General features: G+C 39.3%; 1 protein-coding gene across 2 annotated transcripts in view; it reads right to left on the reverse strand.

Annotated features, from left to right (window-relative positions):
* Positions 1–1,367: 1,367 nt before the first annotated feature.
* Positions 1,368–21,876, reverse strand: part of KDM7A (lysine demethylase 7A) — a 110,157-nt gene continuing 89,648 nt past the window's right edge. For both annotated transcript variants that reach the window (XM_073899273.1, XM_073899274.1), the window contains 9 exons: positions 16,824–17,033; positions 15,243–15,367; positions 14,877–15,031; positions 13,487–13,584; positions 12,819–12,964; positions 12,460–12,668; positions 11,037–11,122; positions 8,553–8,826; positions 1,368–7,896 (listed from right to left, as the gene is read on the reverse strand). In XM_073899273.1, the coding sequence (XP_073755374.1) occupies positions 7,802–7,896; positions 8,553–8,826; positions 11,037–11,122; positions 12,460–12,668; positions 12,819–12,964; positions 13,487–13,584; positions 14,877–15,031; positions 15,243–15,367; positions 16,824–17,033 (1,398 nt within the window). In that variant the 3' untranslated portion in view covers positions 1,368–7,801. The remainder of the gene's footprint in view (positions 7,897–8,552; positions 8,827–11,036; positions 11,123–12,459; positions 12,669–12,818; positions 12,965–13,486; positions 13,585–14,876; positions 15,032–15,242; positions 15,368–16,823; positions 17,034–21,876) is intronic.

The raw sequence follows: 21,876 nt of genomic DNA on the forward strand, positions 1-21,876 counted from the left end.
AATTTTACTTATTAGAGTGTGAACCCAGACATATTATTTACCCTCTCTGGCCTTTCATCTGTAGGATGAATGGACAATATAGCACCTACCTCGCTGGGTTAGTCTGAGGAAGAAATGAAGATCTGCCTTGTACACGGGAAGTACTCACATGGACTAAACATAATGAGGGCTTCTGTTCAAAACTCTGTAGAGTACCTGATTCTTCTCAATCTAAAATGAGGGGTGGGTAATATGCCGCATCACACAGTGATGGGTCTGTCTCAGCCTCCCTGCTTGGTGCAAACACAAAAATCAGGCTACAAGTCTGAGAGTAGGTCCTGATTACTAGTAACTAACGAGCCTCATGAAGGCTGAGCATCCCACAAGAATACAGACAGACAGTCTGTGGATTTTTACAAAAGAACAGATTAGTTCAGATTTAGGTCTCAATCAGCTGGACCAAAGCAGGCCAATTAAGATGAAAGAGGTGGTGTAAATGTGCTTTGGGTTAACACTTGTAACAGCAACTGAGGTACGCTAAGTGTGAGCCCTCAGGCATACCTACGGTCTTGCAGGTATTAGGCACAGGAGAACAGGCCTCTGTTCCCTCTGGAGCCTTGGTTGCCATGACCTGCTCTCAGGGTCCTCCTCCAGAATGGACTCTCAGCCATTTCCGGCCCCCCTCCCAGGCCCTTCTTCTGCTCTCAAGTGCTGCCCCCAACCCCATACTCCTTCTTCCTTGGTCTGCGGCTCTTCTCTCACTTTACCACATATCATCCCAGACCAGGCTTTGGGCTCCCTCAAAAGCACCATGTCTGAAACAGAATTCGTCTTTCTCACTAAACTAGCACTTCCACTCCCACCTTCACTGAGGCAGTGGGTCACCATGGCACATCCCTGCCCCCTACTTTCACATCTACCCTAAGCTCCCTGAGGACCGGGGCTGTGTTTTGTTCACTCCTGCAGCCCCAGCACTAGAACAGCACTTGGTATACGGCAGGTGCTCAATGAATATTTGTGCGGTGCCGGGGTTGGGGGTAATGCGTGCTCTTAAATGTCCGTCAGTAAACACCCAGAGCAGCATCTTGCCAATTACCCTCTTTGTGTTCGTTTCTCTCCTTCGGCAACTGCTTCCCCAGCAATACTTCTAATAAAAGAATAGGACACATTACTTTTCACATTTAAATCTTCAGAAATGGTAAGCGAAGTTTGACACAGTTTTTCACATTCTCAAATCTCCTATGAGTCAATAAGCAGAAAAAGGGAACAGAAAGTCAGAACTGGATATAGAATTCAGATTTTTTTCTTTCAAAGACACATTTTATACAACTTTCAACATTTATACTTTCAAACAAAATGAGCAAAAAATACACCGAGTGCTAAAAAAATCAAAACAGAAGTAATACAATTTTAATTTCAATATTTTAAAATACAGAAATTGTAAAGTAAGAATACTAAATACAACTTTAAACAAGTCACTTGTCCTCCTCTATAATAACCAATGTAAGCTACTTAAAGACTTACAAATTTAAAACAGAAACAAAATAAATACTGTACACTTTCCCTGCCTGCAGGCAAAAGATGGGAAATACTGTTATGAATCCAAAAAAAAAAATGCTCTTAAAGCTTCAGCATCCCATTTCCCAGCCACACCCCACTCTGTTGTCACACCGTGTGCTTCTGTATTCAAAGGACACACATGTGCACACATACTGACTGCCTATACAAACAGACAAGACACTACTCCGCAGACACCCCAAACAAGAAAGGGTAACAGTCACCTTGGACCATGGGCATAAAAATCGGTTAAGGAAAGTCAGTCAGGCTAGCAAAACATTACTACAAAACTAGTAAATACCATAGCCAACAACTGTCCCCTTTTCAAATTTCACAGATTTAGAACCCCTAAAACCAATACTACCCCCACATCGCCACCCTCTACACCCCCACCCCCCCCAAAAAAAAAAAACCTGCTGAAGCACTGGCAAAGTTAGACATTTCACAGTAAATGTGAAAATTCATATTATATAATCTCTTAAAATGAACCTTTTCACCCTCTTTCCACAGCATGAAACTGTTATGGCTTAATTTATATTAAAAGTAGAAAAGTCTTTTCGGAAGGAAATACAGTCTGCAAAGATGCATATGTGTTTCCTGATCAGTGCTATTTCATACCTAACAACTGCATGACTTGCTTTTGCAGTCAGAAGCTGTTTTTTTGAAAAAACTGAGGTTATAGCTTTTGATTCAGTCTAACCATAAATGTAAGGCCCTTAGTTTGGTTTAGGTTTCTTTTGCAAGATAAAATAACCTTGGGGTTCACTTAGCAAGTTACACCTCAGGTCCCTGACTATAATGTGGAAGTTTATATGTATGCTTTGTAAAAATAAAAGGTTACTTATGAATCTTAGAAGGAAGAAATGATTCTATGCAAGGAATCAACTCATTATATATCACTCTTCATGCTGGTAACTGTTACCAACCAAAATCCACCAAAGAAATGTAAGAGTATGTCTGGATTACTTTATTCCTGCAAAATATTATATTTTCCAGCACTTATGATCATTGTTTTGGTGAAAGATCTTGGGGAAAAAGAGCTGACATTTAGAAAAGGAAATGGCCAAAATAAAACTGGGTGGAGGCAAGGTTTATCTTTATGATTAAGTTCCCTTTAGGACTGCTTTCTGAAATAAAGAAAAGTGAATTCAGAATGTCACAGGTCTTGCATAGGTAAACTACTTGGAGGTCAAGGGCTACGTGGTAGCCAGGGTTTATTAGTGAAATAGTGCAGAGCAGATAAACTTGGAAGAATCACTGAATACAGTTTCAAAAACGTTTTAACAAAAAATTTAATTTTGCACTTATTAAGACAAAGCTTTAGGACACCAGAAAGGGCACCAAGGGTGAGTGGGAGAGTCTAAGGGGTAGAATGCACGCAAGTGAGTATTATTTTCCCTACCCATTATAAAGGGAAAAAATACTATAAAAGAATAAAACCACAGTCATGATAAGCTAATTGCTTTGGAAATAGGCATTTGCTTAACGACCTTACTTTAAAATTTTTATGTAAGGGTATCAAATATTTGACTTACGGCAGGACGTTCAGTGAAAGACAAAAGGGTTTTTAGTAAGGCTACAGTATTAAAATTAAATTACGTTCATCAGCAATGTAGTAAGTATATTATTTGTCCCCCCTTCTTTCCACCTGACTTGTAGTAAGCGTGTGATCATCATCCACCACTGGATGAGCAGAGGATGCACAGTGTCACACAACAGAGGCTGAGAAAGCAAGGTACCTGAGGTCTAAGAGTTCACTGTGACCCCAGGTGAGTCACTGCCCTCCTGGCTTTGTCTCCTTTATTTACTGGCAACACTCTTTTCCTAAGCTCACGATTTGAAGCTCAACCTTCTCAAGACTGCTTTAGATAAAGGCCCAGGACATCTGAAAATGACTGATGATTTTTAGCTTCTCTTTTCAGAGGGAGCAATTAGCTTAATAGTTAATGGGGGAAAATGAGCTTTTGAAAAATTTTCAGATTTACATTATTCATTTCTTAATATGAAATTGCAAAATGCTTACATGCTGCAATAGTTACTTCTGGCAGTAGTCAAGTGGGCCGTACAATTACTCATCCCCTCTTTGGGGACTAGCCCCATGACTACAGAGAGCATCTCTTGAAAAGGGCAGAAAGAATCTTCTCCTTTGAAGATGTCCAGTCAGGTCTCCTTCCCAGCACTACAGTGCTTTCTCCCTCTACCCAACAAGCTGCTGCTAGCCAACCCTGAGCTGTCTTTGTTGGTTCTGAACACCTTCTATTTTTTCCCTAGCTCCTTGGGTAGTTGCTACATCATCTTAATTCCATGACTTATTTGAGCAGAGACCCCAACTTTTATCGAGTGCCTGAAGAGTAGGCAGAATCTGTGGAGCAGTACTGTGCTAATTCCTCTTTGAGCAAAACCTAAAACCATTTTTGAATTCCTTTAAATCATCCTTATGATTACTTGGGGATAAATGTTCTCACTCTTATCCATAAACTATCTCACTTCTTTTTCTTTCACTTTAAAGCATGGATTCTGATTTTAATTCAACACCTTGTTAGCGATTCTTCAGAGGTTTTAGGTAGCATGCTCTGGGCACATATATACTTGATATGAAACAAATTTTATAAGTAATAGTTTTCACTTAAAAAAGCATATAAATGTGCATTGTCAGTTGTAACTTAAATAATGATAAATTATCTGCAAGTATAAAAAGTGTTAATAATTAAGGAATGCTTTTCTATGTTTTTCTTAACCACATTTTTATCCAAACTTACAAATGAGAAAACCAAGACTCAGAAAGAGTAAGTGACTTATTTACGGTCACACAGTTGATACATAAATGACAGAACTTGGACAAAAACCCAGGTTCGTGCTCCCTTCCATGGTATATACCACACCTCTCTATTACCAACATTAAACTATTAACTTTTGAAATGTTTCTTAAATTTTAAAAACTAAAAAAAAAAAAATTACTTCCACTTCTACAGTTGTACATTTCAGTTGAAACTAATGAAGTTATGCTATTTTTCTTAATACATGGGCCCTCTTTTGCTTAAAGTTTGCTGAGAAATGAAAATAATACTGCTTATTTCTTGGAGAAGATACCTTCAAGAGCAGAGATCCCAACTTCAGCTTTATATTCCCCCACAGTGCTAAGTCGTGTTGGGCACACAGACGTTGGATAAATACCTGCTGCCATCATACAGGTCAATACAGTAGAGTTCATTTAAAAGGCAATAATTAGGATTATTAAAAAACAGATCAGTATTCAAGCTAAGCATTTAAGTCGTGATAACGATGGTCTTGTTTTCTCTGAGTTTCTATGATGTCAGTCAGAATTTTTAATTCTGTATGCTTATGAAATTCAGTGTATTTCTAGGATGCTGCACTACTATAAACTGCCAGTCTTGTATTGTTGACTTCCTTAATCAGTCCTGGAAAGCATATTATGTGACATCATGAGTTACAGGACCAGGGATCCCAGGTTAACAGAAGTCACTTACTTGAATCAATACAGAAAAATCATTATCTACTACTGCCATTAAAATCGCATACATTAAGTCCAACTGTTTTATCTATTTATTTGCACCTAACTAGCTAAATGCCACCACTGTTGTCTCCTTGTCTAAGCTGCAGTGTCTGTGTGGTAGAAGGGATTATAAACAAGACTGAGGAAAACATGAAAGGTTGTCTATCACAGCCGAATCCAGACCCTGGCTGCAGTCACCTCAAAGTCCAGCCACTTCCAAGAGATAAAGGGATGCATCAGAGCTAGTAAGTTTAGAATAAGTTTGACCAGGCAACTCACTGGGCCAGTAGGCTGAATTTTCACCAATTTGGAAAAAGATACATGAATTCTGTCTCAGTGCTTAGATTATCTTACTGCAAGTTTTTTCTAACTTAGCCAGTTCAAGGGCTAAACCCGCCAAAAATGAATCCACAGTACCTTCACTTAATACTTATACATACTGGCTACTTAAAATTAGATTTACTGGCCTAAGTACACAGGGCAGATATTGGTCACCATTTTAATTTATAAAAATAAATTGATTTTAATTTTTATAGCTAAAGAAAAGAAGTCAGGTAATTAGAAATACTTAGAGCTATGAAAAATGTAAAGAAAACAAAAGAACCCAAGATCATGACGTAGCTGGAAGAACGAATTATAATTCTGATTTCTTAAACCAAAACAAAATCATGTGAACTCTAACACTAAAACGGTGTCTACAGAAAACCAAAACATCACAATAATATATTGGGAGGTAGGAAAATCAGTCAAACCCCAACTTTTGACATCTTGAGATCCCATGACCAAACAAATGACTGATTATATCCATCTCTTAACCAGTTTTGGCATAGTGTAGACAGAGTTTAAGTAGGCCCTTTACAGACACTTAGTGTTTCCATAAAAATTCCTTTTCCTGACACCCAGATAAGTCCCAGAATTTGGTCCAGTCACTTGGACCAAAAAGGTTAATCCATAAGCTATTTTGTATTTATTCCATGAGATACTGAAATGGAGACATAATAAGAAATATTTCTCTTTGAAAATACACATTTGAATGCAACCATGAAAGATGACAGCATCGATTTTTTTCTTAGAGCTTCAAGTGATACTTAATACAGAAGGGAAAGTCCTGCTACCTTGCTGAGTAAAAAAGAGACAAATCCATAATATGGCCATATTACTTCTCCATAAAAATAAATTTTATCCTATTTGCCTCTATTTTCTTTGTAGAAATTTGTAAAATGTTCTTTTGTCAGAATTGGGAATATCTTCACCCCAGCCCCAGAAATCACTTCTTTTTATGCCATGGGGAGGAAAAGGGAAAATATAAGCTATTGCAAGCAACTGAAAACTGGCATTTAGTAAGAACTGTGCATAAAGGAGAGAAATGATTCCTTAAAGCTCAACCAGATACTTAATCTCAATATGCACTGGTTAAGTTAGGACAGATGGAAGGAACTGCAAGAAGCACCCATTTTACTCCAAGTCTGTATCTTAAATAATTCTTTAGAAGGTTAAGAAATAAGAAACTAAACACACATACACCCAAAAGATCTACTCCAACATGCTTGCTTCTATACAACTTAATATAGTATAGTCCTATTATATTACGGATTATGCAGATTTGAATATACTAAGTCAAACCATATCTCATTATTTTCCAACAAGTTAGGTACACAGAATAAAAGCGTCATAAAATATAGCCTCTGGGGCAGGTGCTCGTTCTGCCCTCCAACACCAGCAGTATGAAGAAGGCCCTCTGTAGTTACAAATGTTTTTGAAAAACTATAAACATGACAATTTAACCAAACTTATAACCCTTTTCCCACAAGTAGGAAAACGATATTAAAGCTGTTCTCTTTGGGACCCAGATATCATCAGCAAAAATGAAAATGCAAGAAGCCTATTATTATAGAATTAGAAGAAAACTGCAATGTCAAACGAAAGAGAAATGTGGGATCTTTTACGTAATTCTTACACGTTGGCTATGAAAGTGTTTCCCTGCAAAGAGAAGAGTCTTGTTGCGTCGTCACAAAATGATGGGGAGTGCAGAGGGAAGGTGGGATATAAGGTAATCGACCTGGATAACAGTATGCACCTTGGATGTTAGCAAAAGCGAAGCTAATAGCTTATAAAAAACACATGAAATATATAAAATAAAATGATTTTCATATACATCTTAATTTAAAATAATTAATGCATCAAATCCCTGTTTAAGACTTTAACCTGAATATCAAATTTAAGAGTCCAGACTAGTTACTGTTACCGTGGCTCTTCCCCACATGTAACATACACACTATCAAAAATAATTTAAAAACTTTCACATTCTTAAATCTAAATTAGTGAGATAGTTCTCCAGAAATCTTCCAAATAAATAGCTTTAAAAAAGAAAGAATTTAAAAGCTGTTAACTTTAAAAAAAAATCTGTTAAATAAATTATTGATAATTCTTTACCCTACCACTGAAAATAAATCAAGACACTACCAACAACAAAATGAAATTCAAGCCCTGACAAGAGACCTTTTCCAGTTCAAGGTCTCTTTTTAAGGTTCTACCCTCCTTCTTCCTCTCCCCCACCAGGTCCGAAACGGTTATTGCTGAGTGGGTGTGGCACAGTGAAAATGCAGCATCGGTTCATTTTGTTCTTCAGGCAGTGTTCTCTACTGTACATGCAAACTGCTTCAGGCGGGGGCATGGCGGGAGCGCCAGGCTCGCGCGCGCCTCCGAAACCAGTTTGTCTCCAAAGGGAAGAGTGGCCACAACAGCAGCTCGTCACACAAAGAAACGGGCATGGCCATTTCTGTTCAACTTAAGGATCTTCCCAAGACGTTGTTTGGCTGTTGCCATTCCTTTTTTTGGACGTTTACCTAGAAGACAGCAACAATAGCGTAGGTAATAGTGAAAATCATTCTTGACAGACAGAACCCGGGAGACTTCAAGGGAGAGCTATGCGGCGAGCAAGCCTTTTCGGTGTTCTGAAGGGGCAAAGTCACACTCCCAGAATTCTACTGTTTCGAACCTCCCATCTCATTACTTGAGAGATAAAGGACAACCTCCTTCACATGACTTACCAGGCCGACCCACAGTCTGATCCCTGCCTCTCTTGAGCAGGAGCCCTGACCGTATCTTGCCTCAAATTGTGCTTCAGCCACAAAACTGACTGCAGTTTCATACTGTTTCTCGTACTGTTTCTCACCTTGGTACCGTGGGCCATACTATCTCCTTGACCTTCATTGAGGTCTACTCTGGCACTTCCCCAACCCAGTAGAGCTAACCCTTTACCATCCTTATCAGGATCTACCTCCTCCTCCAGGAAGCCACTCCCAATCCTCAGGACCAACCTAGGGAGCCTTCTTCTCTGTTCCCACAGTAACCTATGCACGCCGCCCTCACTGCGCCACCCAGAGTGCATCAGGCTGGAAGCGGCTTGAGGGCAGGGACCACTACACATATATCTGAACTGCCACTGTCACTGTCATACACGGTCAAAAATACACTCAGCCCATAGACGTGTCAAAGTTACCTTTTGTTGCCTGGTTGCTGATAGGTGGTGGATTTGATGCAGGTCTCTTGGTGGGGTGAAGGGGCACTGAATAGGAAGTCTCACCAACTGGCCTTTCTGGGCTTATGCTGCCATTATTTATCTGGCACACCCCCGAAATCAAGCTTGAATTCTGTGTATACTTCCCATTTGGAGGGCTTGAGCCACTGCTGTCCACAGAATTCCTACTTTGTACCTTCTGACTGATTTCTGATGAACCTTCCTTTTTGATGCATTTCTGGCCTCTACTTAAATCCTAAAAAAGGAAGGAAATAAGGCTGGATTTTTAGAGTTCCTTTATGATAAGTGAGGTATTTAACCTCTCTATGCAATAGCAAGTCAAGGGAGAGAAGATATCGACTACTGAACTTTGGTTTTCTTAACATGTAGCAGCCACAGACGACCACCCCTTCAGGATGGTCATGTCATTCCAAAACCTCACAGCACGAAATGACTCAAGTATAGAAGTTTTACATCATAACTTAACTCCAGAAGAAAACATTTTTATTTATATATTATATATATATAAACTTTATACATATATATTTAAATGCGTATATTTATATATAAAATATAGAATATGTAACGTCTATTATTTATTATAATATGGCATTCTGCATGTGCCATGACATGCCACAGAAAGAACGTGTGGCTGGGACATGCGGGCCTACCAATTCCTCAGCACGTCACAGATCCCATCTCTCTCACGATGTAGTGCACTATCTTTTTTAGAATCTAACTTCTGTTAAGGTTCATCTCCACGGTATTTAAATTGTTTCCTAAAAAAAGCACCTGGGTGCTCAGCCCCAAGCCTGGTTTTCCTCTAACAATTCTTCCCCCAGTCCCTTCAAGAGATCACTGAGTGAGCCATCAGGAAAAAACCAACAATGCTACTGACGGGTAGGTCTTAAAACCAATGGAAAGGGTCATGACCAGAATATAAAAAAGAAAGGAAAATATAAACATGAAAAGAGCATACTTGCAGATGTGATGTTTCATGAAACTAGCTGTTTGTGTGTGTGTGATGTAAAATAAATTCCTAATTCTGTAATGGTCAAGTAAGTTTTAAAAACAGCATTACAGGCAAAAGAAATCTGATTTTCTCTAAGGTGATCTTGCTAATCATCTGTCCTCTCCTTCTTTATTTTCAAAGACAATTATAAAAACAACAGCTAGATTTAAATAATACCTTACTTTTTTAAAAAACTATTTTATTTTTAAGTAATCTCTACACCCAAGGTGGGGCTCAAACTTACACCCCTGCGATCAAGAGTTGCATGCTCTACCGACTGAGCCAGCCAGGCGCCCCAATAATGGCTTATTTTCAATACTGAATCCTATAATGCTAATAAGTTATAAATGTAATGACCAGTGAGACACTATAAATCATACACTGAATTAAATGAATTACTAATAGTTAGGGGATTCCTTCCTTGACCTTTGATTCTGGAGCACATTCTTCTATTAAAAGAACTTGTACTTACAAAACGTTGCCTTAAAAAATAACTTGGCTCTTTTTCTCATTGTAAAATGTTTAAGTATTTAGAAAATGTAGATAAGCTACATGAAGAAAATAAAAACCACCCTTGAGGGGCGCCTGAGTGGCTCAGTTGGTTAAGCGTCTGTCTCTTGATCATGGCTTGATCTCAGGGTCCTGAGTTTAAGCCCCGCATTGGAGCCTACATCCCAGCATGGAGCCCACTTAAACAAACACCTAAGATTCCACTACTCAGTGTATGATTGGGGTTGGAGAAGGTAGAGGACTCTACACTGCAGCATGAGAATTTTGATTCTTTGGCTGTCATTTTCCAAAGTTTGTAGCAAAAGGTCATATTGCCTTTCTTGTTTGGTGCTACTGGTAAAGCTGTGGCTTTTCAAAAAGCTATTTGAGGTTCATTTTGTTTGGTATAAGCATTGTGCTGGCATCCCAAGACATCAAGTGTCCTCTCTTAGAGCAAGGGCTCTTAATCTGGAGTTAATGGATGGTCTGAGTTGGTAAGGGTGGGGCACAAACCATGAGAAAATGCTATGCAAAAATCAGTATTTATGATGAACACTTTCCTGATAAGAGAGTCAGTAACTGTCATCAAATTCTCAAAGAAATTTACCGTCTAAAAATGTTCAAGAAACAATGTCAGAGATTAAAAAGAGATCCTCAGGGTACTTCTCTTCCCCCTTTCTTTCTAGCCAGACATAACTTAGAAGTGTTGGCTGTCAGGAGTTTTTAACTTTCCTTGAATCAACTATTCTTTTCCCAATCGCAGTGTATCCGTGAGCCTTGCATTAGTTGTTACATCAGAGTTCCTAAAAACGGATAGCTGTTCAAATGCGCATTTAATCGTAAATTATTTTTTAGCTTTCCATATCTAATGGTTAATTACTGGTTGCAGTAAAAAAAATAGAAAGCAAAAACAGAGTTAATGACAATCCTAAATTTCCTTTTGATGTTTCAAGCCCTGCATATACCTGAAGATGAAATCTGGAAGTTGTATCAAATTGTTTCATCCAGGAAGAGCTCCTCAAGTCTTGTTCTTCGGTCTTGACATGGTACCCTAAACAGAAGTTTTAACTAAATTATCTCCACACAAACTTGATCATAACAAGCAAAATTAACCTAATGTTATAACAAAGTACATTTAGGTTGACGTTTTATTAAAAAATGAATATGTTAACTCTATTTACTCATACACTTTCCACCACACTGCTTTCCCTCTCAAAAAAACAAGAGAGTCACCAGCTCACAATCCAGCATGTTAATTCTTTAAATTCTCTCAAAGACTGCCTCTATATGACAGGTTTTGTGCCAGATGCTGGAAGCTCCAGAGTCAAATTCTATGGCCATCTGTTGTAGATGGAAAAGCCAAATGCAATATACTCTCTAAAACCGGTATATTTTTCCATACAGAATGAAGGCATATGCTTGCCTGAACTCTGCAGTACTTTCATAGAAGCCTTCTTTTCAAGTGAGGACCAAAGAAATGACAGGGAGACAGAATGGTGTGGACAGACAAGCCCAGACCTGAACCTGAGTTTTTCCTTTACCGATGCGTCTTTAGGCAAGTTACCTAACCTCTTAAACCTCAGTTTCCTCTTACACAATAAGCCGAGATTTTGAGATCAGACAGTCCTGGGTTCCAATTCCAACACCACTGGATAATAACAGCTATGTAAGTATGGGCAAGTTCAATTAACTTCACTAACTCTTCTTGCCTCTACCTGTAAAAGGATTACATACACCAAAATGTGGTTTCAAGAATTAAGTGAAATGGATGTCAGGTTGCTGGTATACAATTCACACAACTAGGCGGGAATGAACACAATTTCTGCAACAGGCATTTGGTTTTTGTGTGGTACCATCTTCTCCCCCTTCCTCCTCAGACTTTCGGGCACAAAATTTCCCCCAAAGGCACAGAGAACAAAACACTACATGGCCATCACTGGTACTGTCACTGAGTCTTCTCTTTCCCAATACTTCTTTTTCAAGTAGGAGAATGTCCTCAACCAGAAACAGATCAAAACTTGTTTTCCCCCCCACATAAGGAAAGAGGATTGATGGTTCAAGCCTAGCAGACCATGTAAGACGTCTCAACACTCTTTCCACTCGGAACAGCTTATGAAAGGAAACAAGTACTAAGTGTCTCACAATAGCAGTGGTAGGATTATGCTGGTGAACATAATTCTCCAGCCATTAATTTACATTCTGAGTTCTTATAACTTGCATCTTATGTTTGTCAATATTATGTATTTTTTGGCCAATATGCTTAACATCATTTCCAACTATAGATGTGCAATTCTTATTCATAATGTCTAACCTCAACTAGGATTACAGAGCTATGAAGTTGGGGGGTCCTATGTTACTTTTCAGAGACCGATCATTTATGTTTCTTACCATATTCCACTGGTTTATCACAGCGATACACCTGTCTAGCCTCATGGTTACTGCTGTGGCAGCCGCCGGGATCCTGGAGAGAGTCTCTTTTGCCACTGCAGTCTGTGCTTTGTATCTGCCTCTGTAAACATGTGGAGTAGTGCAACCCTGCCATAGACAACATGCCCTGAATAGCTTCTTCCTCTGTGCTCGTCGAGGTAGGACATTCCCTAAAGAGAAGTTAAGCAAAAGGACAAGAGCTTATTTCTTCGTTTGGCATCTTCAGTAACATTTAGAATTAAAAAATGTTTTCATATACGCAGAGTTTCATATAGTTTACATCACAATGTAATAAGACTACTAACCATCAGAAAGCCTACCTTTTAATTGGAATTTCACTTCTAGATGGCTTCTGGCCCTTCTGAAGGAAGTTCCTCATCACAATAGAGTCCTCCTTGAAGTTTGATGTTATTTCTTGTTTCTTTTCATCACCTGAACTTTCAGACTCTTCAGTGGTAAAATTTTTCTGAGATAATAAAAATAGTTAAATGGAAGCAAATCTATGTAAGAAATCTAATTAAGTCTCTACTAACTAAAAACACTGTATCAGTCTAGGCAAAGTTAGAATCTTAATTATCATGGAATTATTTCTGTATTTCCTATGACAGGGTTAAAATCTCTAGTAATTACAGTATAGAATTCCTTAGTAAAAACATACAGTACAGGTTTTCTTTAAAGTGAAATGAAATATAATCTATGAGAAATATGAGAAATATAAGAACAGTATCTCCATCCACCCTTTCTAAAACCAGACAAAAGCTATGTTTATCAAATGTAAACAGTCACATGACAGGGTGCGTGCGTGCATGCGTGTGTGTGTGTGTGTGTGTCTGTGTGTGTGATTACCATTACAGGGAAGACCTTGTGCCACAAAGGTCATGGAGACAGGCTTTGGGAAAAGCTGTCATTTATTTTCCCCCACAGGTGAAGGAAAGGAGGTGTCATCTTTCCATCAAACAATGCACAAGTCACAGGGGTTTGGGCATACCAGTGCATTGCAATCGGGTCCAGAGTCTTCTGAATCAGAAATATCAGAATATTCTGATGATCGATTCCTGAGTTCTGATTTCACACTTGTAAAAAACCCTGAGAAGAGAAAGGAAGAGAGAAAAAGAGAAAGTCAGTGGAAGCTTACGAACAGGGTGGTACCTAAAGTCAGACCAGCTTCCGCGTAGGTCCTGACTGCCCTGGTTCCATCCATTTCCACTGCTTTCATCTTCTTCATTCCTTTCTTCCCCCAAAGACTTTTCTCCCGAACTGACCAAGATACAGACTGCATTGTACTCTTAAAACGTTTGTGGCATTTACTGAACATGATGATACATTCCTCATTTGCGTGGAAATTTTCTATTTCTTTCCAGAAAAAAACCTCCGATGCTAAAATTGCCTACAAGATGCTTTTCACTTTCCCTCTTGCATTTTTTCTCTCAACAGAAAACAAAAAGATAACTCTCCTAAACCTCAAAAGCACTCAAGTAGACAGTGAATTCAACAAGCTTAAAAAGCAGGCTTTACCACTGCTCTTCTCTCCCACTGCTCTTCTCTCCCACGAGGCACTGCCAACTAACAACTGTTTGATAACTCCATTGATTAGCTGCCTTTCCCCTGGCATGTGACACATTCAGAGTCACCAACTACAGCAATACCAAATTTACTTAGAATTAGCTGGAACTGAGATATTCAACACAGATGAAATGTTAATTTTTCTTGTCAAGTTATCAAAGTATTTAATCACTTTTTAAAATAGAAGGAGGGTATAAGGAGGCCCTGAAAAATGCTAAGAAATTAAGACTTCACTCAAAGAAGAACGATCTCAAGAAGGAGGAGGCGTTACTATTTGTCACACTGATGATAACCAATTAGTAACCAAGTAGAGGTCTTCCTGTCAACAGGCCATCAAAGAGAACAATACATGGATTACTAATAGCTTCAGAGAGCTAATTATATATGTCTCCTAATTCTGAAAACCATATACATGTTAGCTAAAATTCTATATGACACTGTATTAAAAAATAAAAAATAAAGAAACTGTATTAAACTTCTGACTATTTTATTATTTCGAGTAGAGGCCCATAAGATGCAAAAGCTTTCATGTCACTCTTGTAAAAAATGTCACCTGACAAGGGTGTCACTGACCAGCACATACCCTCGTCACTAAAAACACCTTCCCTGGGCACGATACCTTGCTTGGCAGTCACATTCACATTTCCCTCATGGATACACTACTCAGAAACACTGCAGGTTTCTACGAAGAGTATTAGGGGCACGACAATTTTCAGTCCTACTACAAACTTAAGACCTTTAAGATTAGCACATGACTTTACATATTACCACTAGGTAATAAGCAGACCTTCAAAAGGCCATGAAAAAACACATACTGTTACGTGGTTTTTGAGACTCATCACTCTCCACCCCTTCTATTCCTGAACTCTCTTCCATCTTCATTTTTGCCTTTTTTGTCCTTCTCTTGTCCTCCTCATTTTCACTATCTGCTGTATAAAGACTTGGATCTGCGAAGGGTTGTCTCTCATCCCTGCACACAGAGGGGAAAATAATCAAGTCACAAAAACGGTGCGACACTGCAGCCAAATAGTATGCCCTCCCCCTTAATCTCCAGCTGGAGAGCACTGAGACACGTTCCCTGTATGGGAGTCGGATGTGCACTGGTGGGGACCAGGGGTTAAACAGACAGAGGGAATCCATGGCAAACTCATCTGTATGACATTTTGCTCTACTTTACGTACTTAATTATCCTTCCATTTGTCAGCAGTAACCGTAGATCATTATCTTTTGCCCTCCATTCAGGTACCGTGGAAGATGGCTGGAGATGCTTGTTAAATTTTCCATTCAGTTTAGAGCTCAAGATGTCCTTAAAGTATAAAAACAGAACTTAACTTACCATCTGCCCTCAGACGTGCCTGCCTGCCTAAAGGAACCCAGGACGGCACCGCCTCCCACCACGGCCCTGCAGCCCAAACTGTGCACGGTGCACCGCCCTGACGCTCAGTGGCTCCTGAAACCAAAGCAGGACTATGGTTCCCCTTTCTGTTCAGCCACTAACAATAAAACACATTTTATAAAGCAGAATGTAAAATTTACATCAAGTAAATTCAAAGACATTTCACTCTTGCAGAAAGCTGAAGAGCTAGAGAAGCAGCGCCTTAATGTGTTTGAATTCTCTTTCCCTCGCTCCTTCCTGCTGAAGCACCAGCTGCTGGCTCCTTTCCGGTCCTCCTACCCTTGAACTAATAATCCCTCCTTCCCACGAGGCACTGTCAGCAACTCCTGGATCACCACCCTGCTACCACTGGGGACAAAGGCCACCGTGTGACATAAAAGCACAATAGCAGCTCGTTTTTAAAAAAGAGTATTTCCTTTTTGTGGACACTTCTTTCTTTAATAACAAATAGAACCTTTCATAATAAGCTAAGTCTTCTCCCAGAGGGCTAAGGGTTAGAGAGGTTCAGAACAACAAAGTTTAAAACAATATCAATACAATTATTTAAATGCAAAATCTTTAAGTTATAATTTCTATAGAATTTCTTCAAATATTTTAATTCAGAAATACTTCTATCTTACTCATTTTAAACTATTCCTGTCCTTTAAGATGTGCAATGATGGATATGTCTCATCACAAACTCACTACCATGTTTTACAAAGGCCCCGCCCCTCTCCCCTTTGTCCATTAAGCCAGCATTTCCCAAATTTAAATGGGTTTATTCTAATAGTCTCCCATTCCGATAGCTGTCCGTGCTGGTACTGCTGGGGGAGGAATAGGCTTTCTGCACTTGCTCTTCCCTTTGTTTCCGCAAAGCTTTGTATCCACTTGACTTCTTCCAATATTCATCAGCTCAAACGCCACCACCTGACAGGCTCTCTGAGGGCCCCAGCTAACGTAGCCAGCTACAGCCCAGCCCCTTTACTCTCTCTCCCTCTACTGTTTCGGCTTCCTTCAGAGTACTTATTATCTGAAATTATATTATTTTAGTATATGTCTCATCTCCTATTCTTCCAACTTGAGCTGGAATGGAAGCTACACAATGGCAGAGACTTAAGTTTCACTCTGGTAACTTCCCCAGAGCCTAGAAGAGCATAGGTTATTTGGTAAACACTCAGTAAACATGTCCGCAAAGAAAATGAGATCTACTCAGCCTACTAGAAAGCTGAAGCATATTCCCGGTCATGGACATCAGTACGGTTGGCCCCTACAATGCTAAGCAAAGATTAGAAAACAAACATGGCCAGACTATTCTTTTTATTATCCCTTTAAAGAACTTTCAGGAACAACCAAATTTCTTTCTATAACCATGAAATATAATACTTGCCTCTTCCCATGGACACATCTCTAATCTTCTGAGGACCTCCCTTGTATGGAGCTCTAGGATGTCTAGGTTAGAAGGAGTTCGGACATTATGATCTCGAAGTTTCCTCATCTTTCGTCGGGAATGGTATGGGGAAGTTGCTTCATTTGAGGATCGTGAAACTGGACACACAGTAGGAATTCCCTGAGATTTAACTGGTTTGCCATTTTCCTCCTTTAAGAATTAAATTCAGAGTGTTTTTATGACAAGGACACATATATACCTGACTCAGTAATCAGCCATAAAAATATTTTAAAAAACAAAAACCATTCATATAAATAGCAAAGACCAAATCGTAACACTCATAAGATTCAACATCAGCTTTGCTGAGATCTTTATTCCCTTCTCTCCCCCACATAATATACTATGAACATAATTCTTTGATTTTAAATATCATTTTAAAAGCTGGGTAGTATTCCACCATATAATTTATTGACGTAGTACTTACTGGTAGTTATTATAGGCTGCTTCCAGTTCTTTCCTATGATGAACACTCTTTCATATATATATACTTGCATTAAATCAGTAACTGCTTTTTAAACCAAGGTCACCAATCTCTGTAGTTTTAAAAATTAACTCTATAAATATATCATGAAAAGCAATGGTATACTCTTCCCCATCCCTGATTCCCATTCTCCAGAGGCAACCACTTGCAAGTCTCCTTTCATTGTAGTGACATATACATAATTTTGTAGCACATATGAGGTAATATATACATAACTTACCATTTTACCATTTTTAAGTGGACAGTTCAGTAGCCTTAAGGACATTTCACACTGTTATGCAACCACACATCACCATCCACCTCCAGAACTTTTTAATCTTCCCAAACTTACTCTGTGCCCCTTACACAGTAACTCCCATTCCTCCTTACCACCAGCCTCTGGCAACCTTCTACTTTCTCTATGAATTTGACGCTTCTAGGAACTTCATATAAGTGGAATCACACAAGAGCTGTACCTTTGTGACTGGCTTATTTCGCTTAATGTAGTATCTTTTTTTTTTTTTTAAAGATTTTATTTGTTTATTTGACAGACAGAGAGAGAGCGAGAGCAAGAACACAAGCAGACTCCCCGCAGAGCAGGGAACCCAATGCAGGCCTCGATCCCAGGACCCTGGGATCATGACCTGAGCCAAAGGCAGATGCTTAACAACTGAGCCACCCAGGTGCCACTCACTTAATGTAATATCTTAAAGGTCCATCCATGCTGTAGCATGGGTCAGAATTTCCTTCTTTTTGCAGGCTGAATAATATTCCATGGTGTGTATATTATGTATATGCCACTTTTTATCCACTCATTCCTCCATCATGGACAATTAGGCTGCTTCCACCTTTGGGCTGCTGTAAATGCTGCCCCCCCAGGAACACGTATGAAAGTCCTGCTTTCAACCCTTTGGGGTATATACCCAGCACCTGCAACTCTTACAGCTGTTTTTTGTTGGTCGTAGTGTTACTTGTTCAGTTATTTGCCTCCAAATTTCTAATATGTTTAAACTGTTATTTCTTGGTTTTTCAGCTTTATTATTTTTTTTAAGATTTCATCTTTAAGTAATCTCTATACCCATCGTGGGGCTCAAAACCACAACCCTGAGGTCAGGAGTCACACTCTCTACTGACTGAGCCAGACAGGTGCCCTTTTTAACTGGAGATGTTACTGAAATCCTACTAATCAAGATGAAGTCTCATCTCAATCCTTGCACACTTCTCCTAAATGTACACATACTCCCTGTTCCTTCAGTAAACTGGACTTGGTAAAAAATATCTGCAACCCAGTGCCACATAATATATTATTACATTTCTTTTTTTTTTTTTAACATCTTTGACTTTCCCTTGAGTTTATAATTGTCTCACTCTAGAGCTGCTTTGTTTTCTATGTATTTATCACTAGTTGATCCCAAATTCTTCACTGGAAGAATGCAAACATTCAAACACATTAGGTAATCTATAAATTTTGTATTTTTCTTCGGAGACATCCCTCCTGGACAGGAATGCCAGCTAAAGTACAAGATGCCCAACTAAATTTGAATTTCAGATAAACAACAATTTGGAGCCCTTCATCCTCCTGATCCAACCCAGACTGGCTGCTCTCCCCGCCTACACAGGTCATCAAAAATCCCTCCTGCCCTGCTTGCACTCCACCACTTAAAACTGCAACCCCCCACCACCATATCTGGCTGTCACTCCCTATCTTTTCCCCCTTCTATATTTTTCTTCATAGCATTTGTCAATTTCTGATACATTAAAATATTTATGGCTAGCCTCTTCCTACTCAGCTCCATGAAGACAGAGCCTCTGTTTTCTTCCCGGCTCTCTGCCCATCTGGGTATTCCATATTTGTTGGAAGAATTCCAGAGCTCCTTTTTTGGCTTAGTTCCTCTCTTTTGGAACAGCACCCCCTCTAAGAGTTTCCTGAGAAGGGGTCCATGGGAGGTAAATTTTTTGAGATCTTGCCTCTTTGACATCTTTTAGATTTCATTTACTTATTTGAGAGAAAGCAAGAGAGCACAAGCGGGGGGGGGGGGCAGCAGGCAGAGGGAGAAGCAGGCTCCCTGCTGAGCAAGGAGCCTGATGTGCTGTGCAGCTTGATCCCTGATCCCAGGATATGCTGTTACATGCATTCTAAAATGTAACCACTATGTGCCCTGGCATAGGTCTTTTCTCACTCACTGTACTCGGGCATTCTGTAGGGAAAACGTGTCCCTGAATTTTTTTTTTTTTTTTAAGATTTTATTTATTTGACACAGAGAGGAAGAGAGTACAGACAGGGGAAGCAGCAGAGGGAGAGGGAGAAGCAGGCTCCCCAGTGAGCAGGGAGCCCAACTCGGAGCTTGATCCCGGGACTCCAGGATCATGACCTGAGCTGAAGGCAGATGCTTAACCAAATGAGCCACCCAGGCGCCCCTCCCTGAATTCTAAAACATCATCTTTGACTATTCCTCTAATTATCTTCTCCTTGTTTTCTATGTTCTATCTGAACTTACTATTATTTTGATGGTGACTATGTAAAATGACCTAATTTTTCTGTCCTATTTTAGTCTTTTTTTTTAACTTTGAGAGATTTTCCCAACTTTATCTTCCAATGATTTTACTAAATTTTAAGACAGAAAGGAGTTTTTTGGGTTTTTTTTTAATTAAGATTTTATTTATTTATTTGTCAGAGAGAGAGAGAGCACAAGCTGGGAGGGATAGGAGCAGAGGTAGAGGGAGAAGCAGGCTCCCCACTGAACAAGGGGCCTGATGTGGACTCGATCCCAGGACCCCGGGATCATGACCTGAGCCGAAGGCAGATGCTTAACTTACTGAACCACCCAGGCTTCCCTATATTTTGTTTCTATTATGTTTCTAATTTCCAAGAACCCCTTTTCTTTCTTTGAATGTTCCTTTGTTACAGCCACCTGTTCTTTTTTCATGGAAGCAATATTTATGTACTCTTTTCTCTCAAGGATATAAATTATTAATATTTGGGTTTTGGGCTAAAGAACTTATTTATTTCCTTCAAATACTTTCTTCTTTTTCTCCTTTATTTTTGGTCGTTGTCTTCAAAACTCTTCTTTGCACTCCATGCATATTAAAAGAGAAAGCAATGAAAGCTAACTGATTTCAAGAAATGGTGGTAAGAGAACTAGATAAACATACGGGAGGAAAATAATGCCTTAAATTTACCTTATGCTACACACAAAAATTCACGATTAGCTATTTACCCAATTGTAAAGGCTTCCAGGGGAAAAAAAAAAAGTATCTTCAACCCTTGGGGTGGGCAAAGATTTCTTAGAGAGGACACTAAAAAATACTAACTATAAATAAGAAAACGAATTTATAAATTGATCTTCAAAAGTAAAAATTTCTGGGCGCCTGGGTGGCTCAGTCAGTTAAGCGACTGCCTTTGGCTCAGGTCATGATCCTGGAGTTCCAGGATCGAGTCCCACATTGGGCTCCCTGCTCGGCAGGGAGTCTGTTTCTCCCTCTGACCCTCTTCCCTCTCGTGCTATCTCTCATTCTCTCTTTCTCAAACAAATAAAATCTTTAAAAAAAATTAAAAATTTCTGCTTGGAAAAAGACACCAGTAAGATAACGAAAAAAGGGATGCCTGGGTGGCTCAGTCGGTTAAGCGTCTGCCTTCGGCTCAGGTCATGATCCCAGTGTCCTGGGATCGAGTCCTGCATCAGGCTCCTTGCTCAGCAGGGAGCCTGCTTCTCCCTCTGCCTGCAGCTCCCCCTGCTTGTACCCCTGCTCACTCTCTCTCTCGCCCACGCTCTCTCTAACAAATAAATAAAATCTTTAAGATAATGAAAAGATAAGCCACAGGCTGTGGGTAAATATTCACCGTATTCATCATCCATGAACGCATGCACGCCAAATGACAAAGAACTTGTGTCTAAAATATATAATGAACTCCTACAAATCAATAAAAACAACATAATTTCTTAAATGGTCAAAAACTTCAAAGTGGTACCTCATAAGAAAAGATATCAAAAACTAATGATGTAATGTATGGTGATTAACATAATAAAAAAAAAGATCCACAAATGACCAATGCACAAGAAAAGGTGCTCAACATCATTAGTCTTTAGGAAAATGCAAATTAACACCACAATGAAAGACTATTTCAAACTCTCTAGAAAAGCAAAAATTAAAAGACAGAAAACACCAAACACTAGCAAGAATATAGAATGACAACTCCTACACATTGGTGGTGACAGTGGCACAACCATTTTGGAAAACTGTTTGGCAGATTCTTATAAAGTGGAAATTCACTTATGACTTGGTAACTCTACTCCCAGGTACTTACTTCCCGAAACATGAAAACATGTATTTGCCACAAAAAGACATACAAGGTTGTTTATAAGTTTTATTCATACTGGCCCCATCTGTATATGACCCAAATATCCATCAACAGAAGAAGGGAAAACAAATCACGGTTTATTCATTCAATGGAATACCACTCAGCAACAAAAAAAAAGTACTACCGGCAGATGCAACAACATGGATGAATCTCAAAAGCATTATGCTGAAAGA

Source organism: Callorhinus ursinus, unplaced genomic scaffold (genome assembly GCF_003265705.2).
Source record: "Callorhinus ursinus isolate GAN/ISIS: 27379988/994484 unplaced genomic scaffold, GSC_fseal_2.0 scaffold12, whole genome shotgun sequence".
NCBI lineage: Eukaryota > Metazoa > Chordata > Mammalia > Carnivora > Otariidae > Callorhinus > Callorhinus ursinus.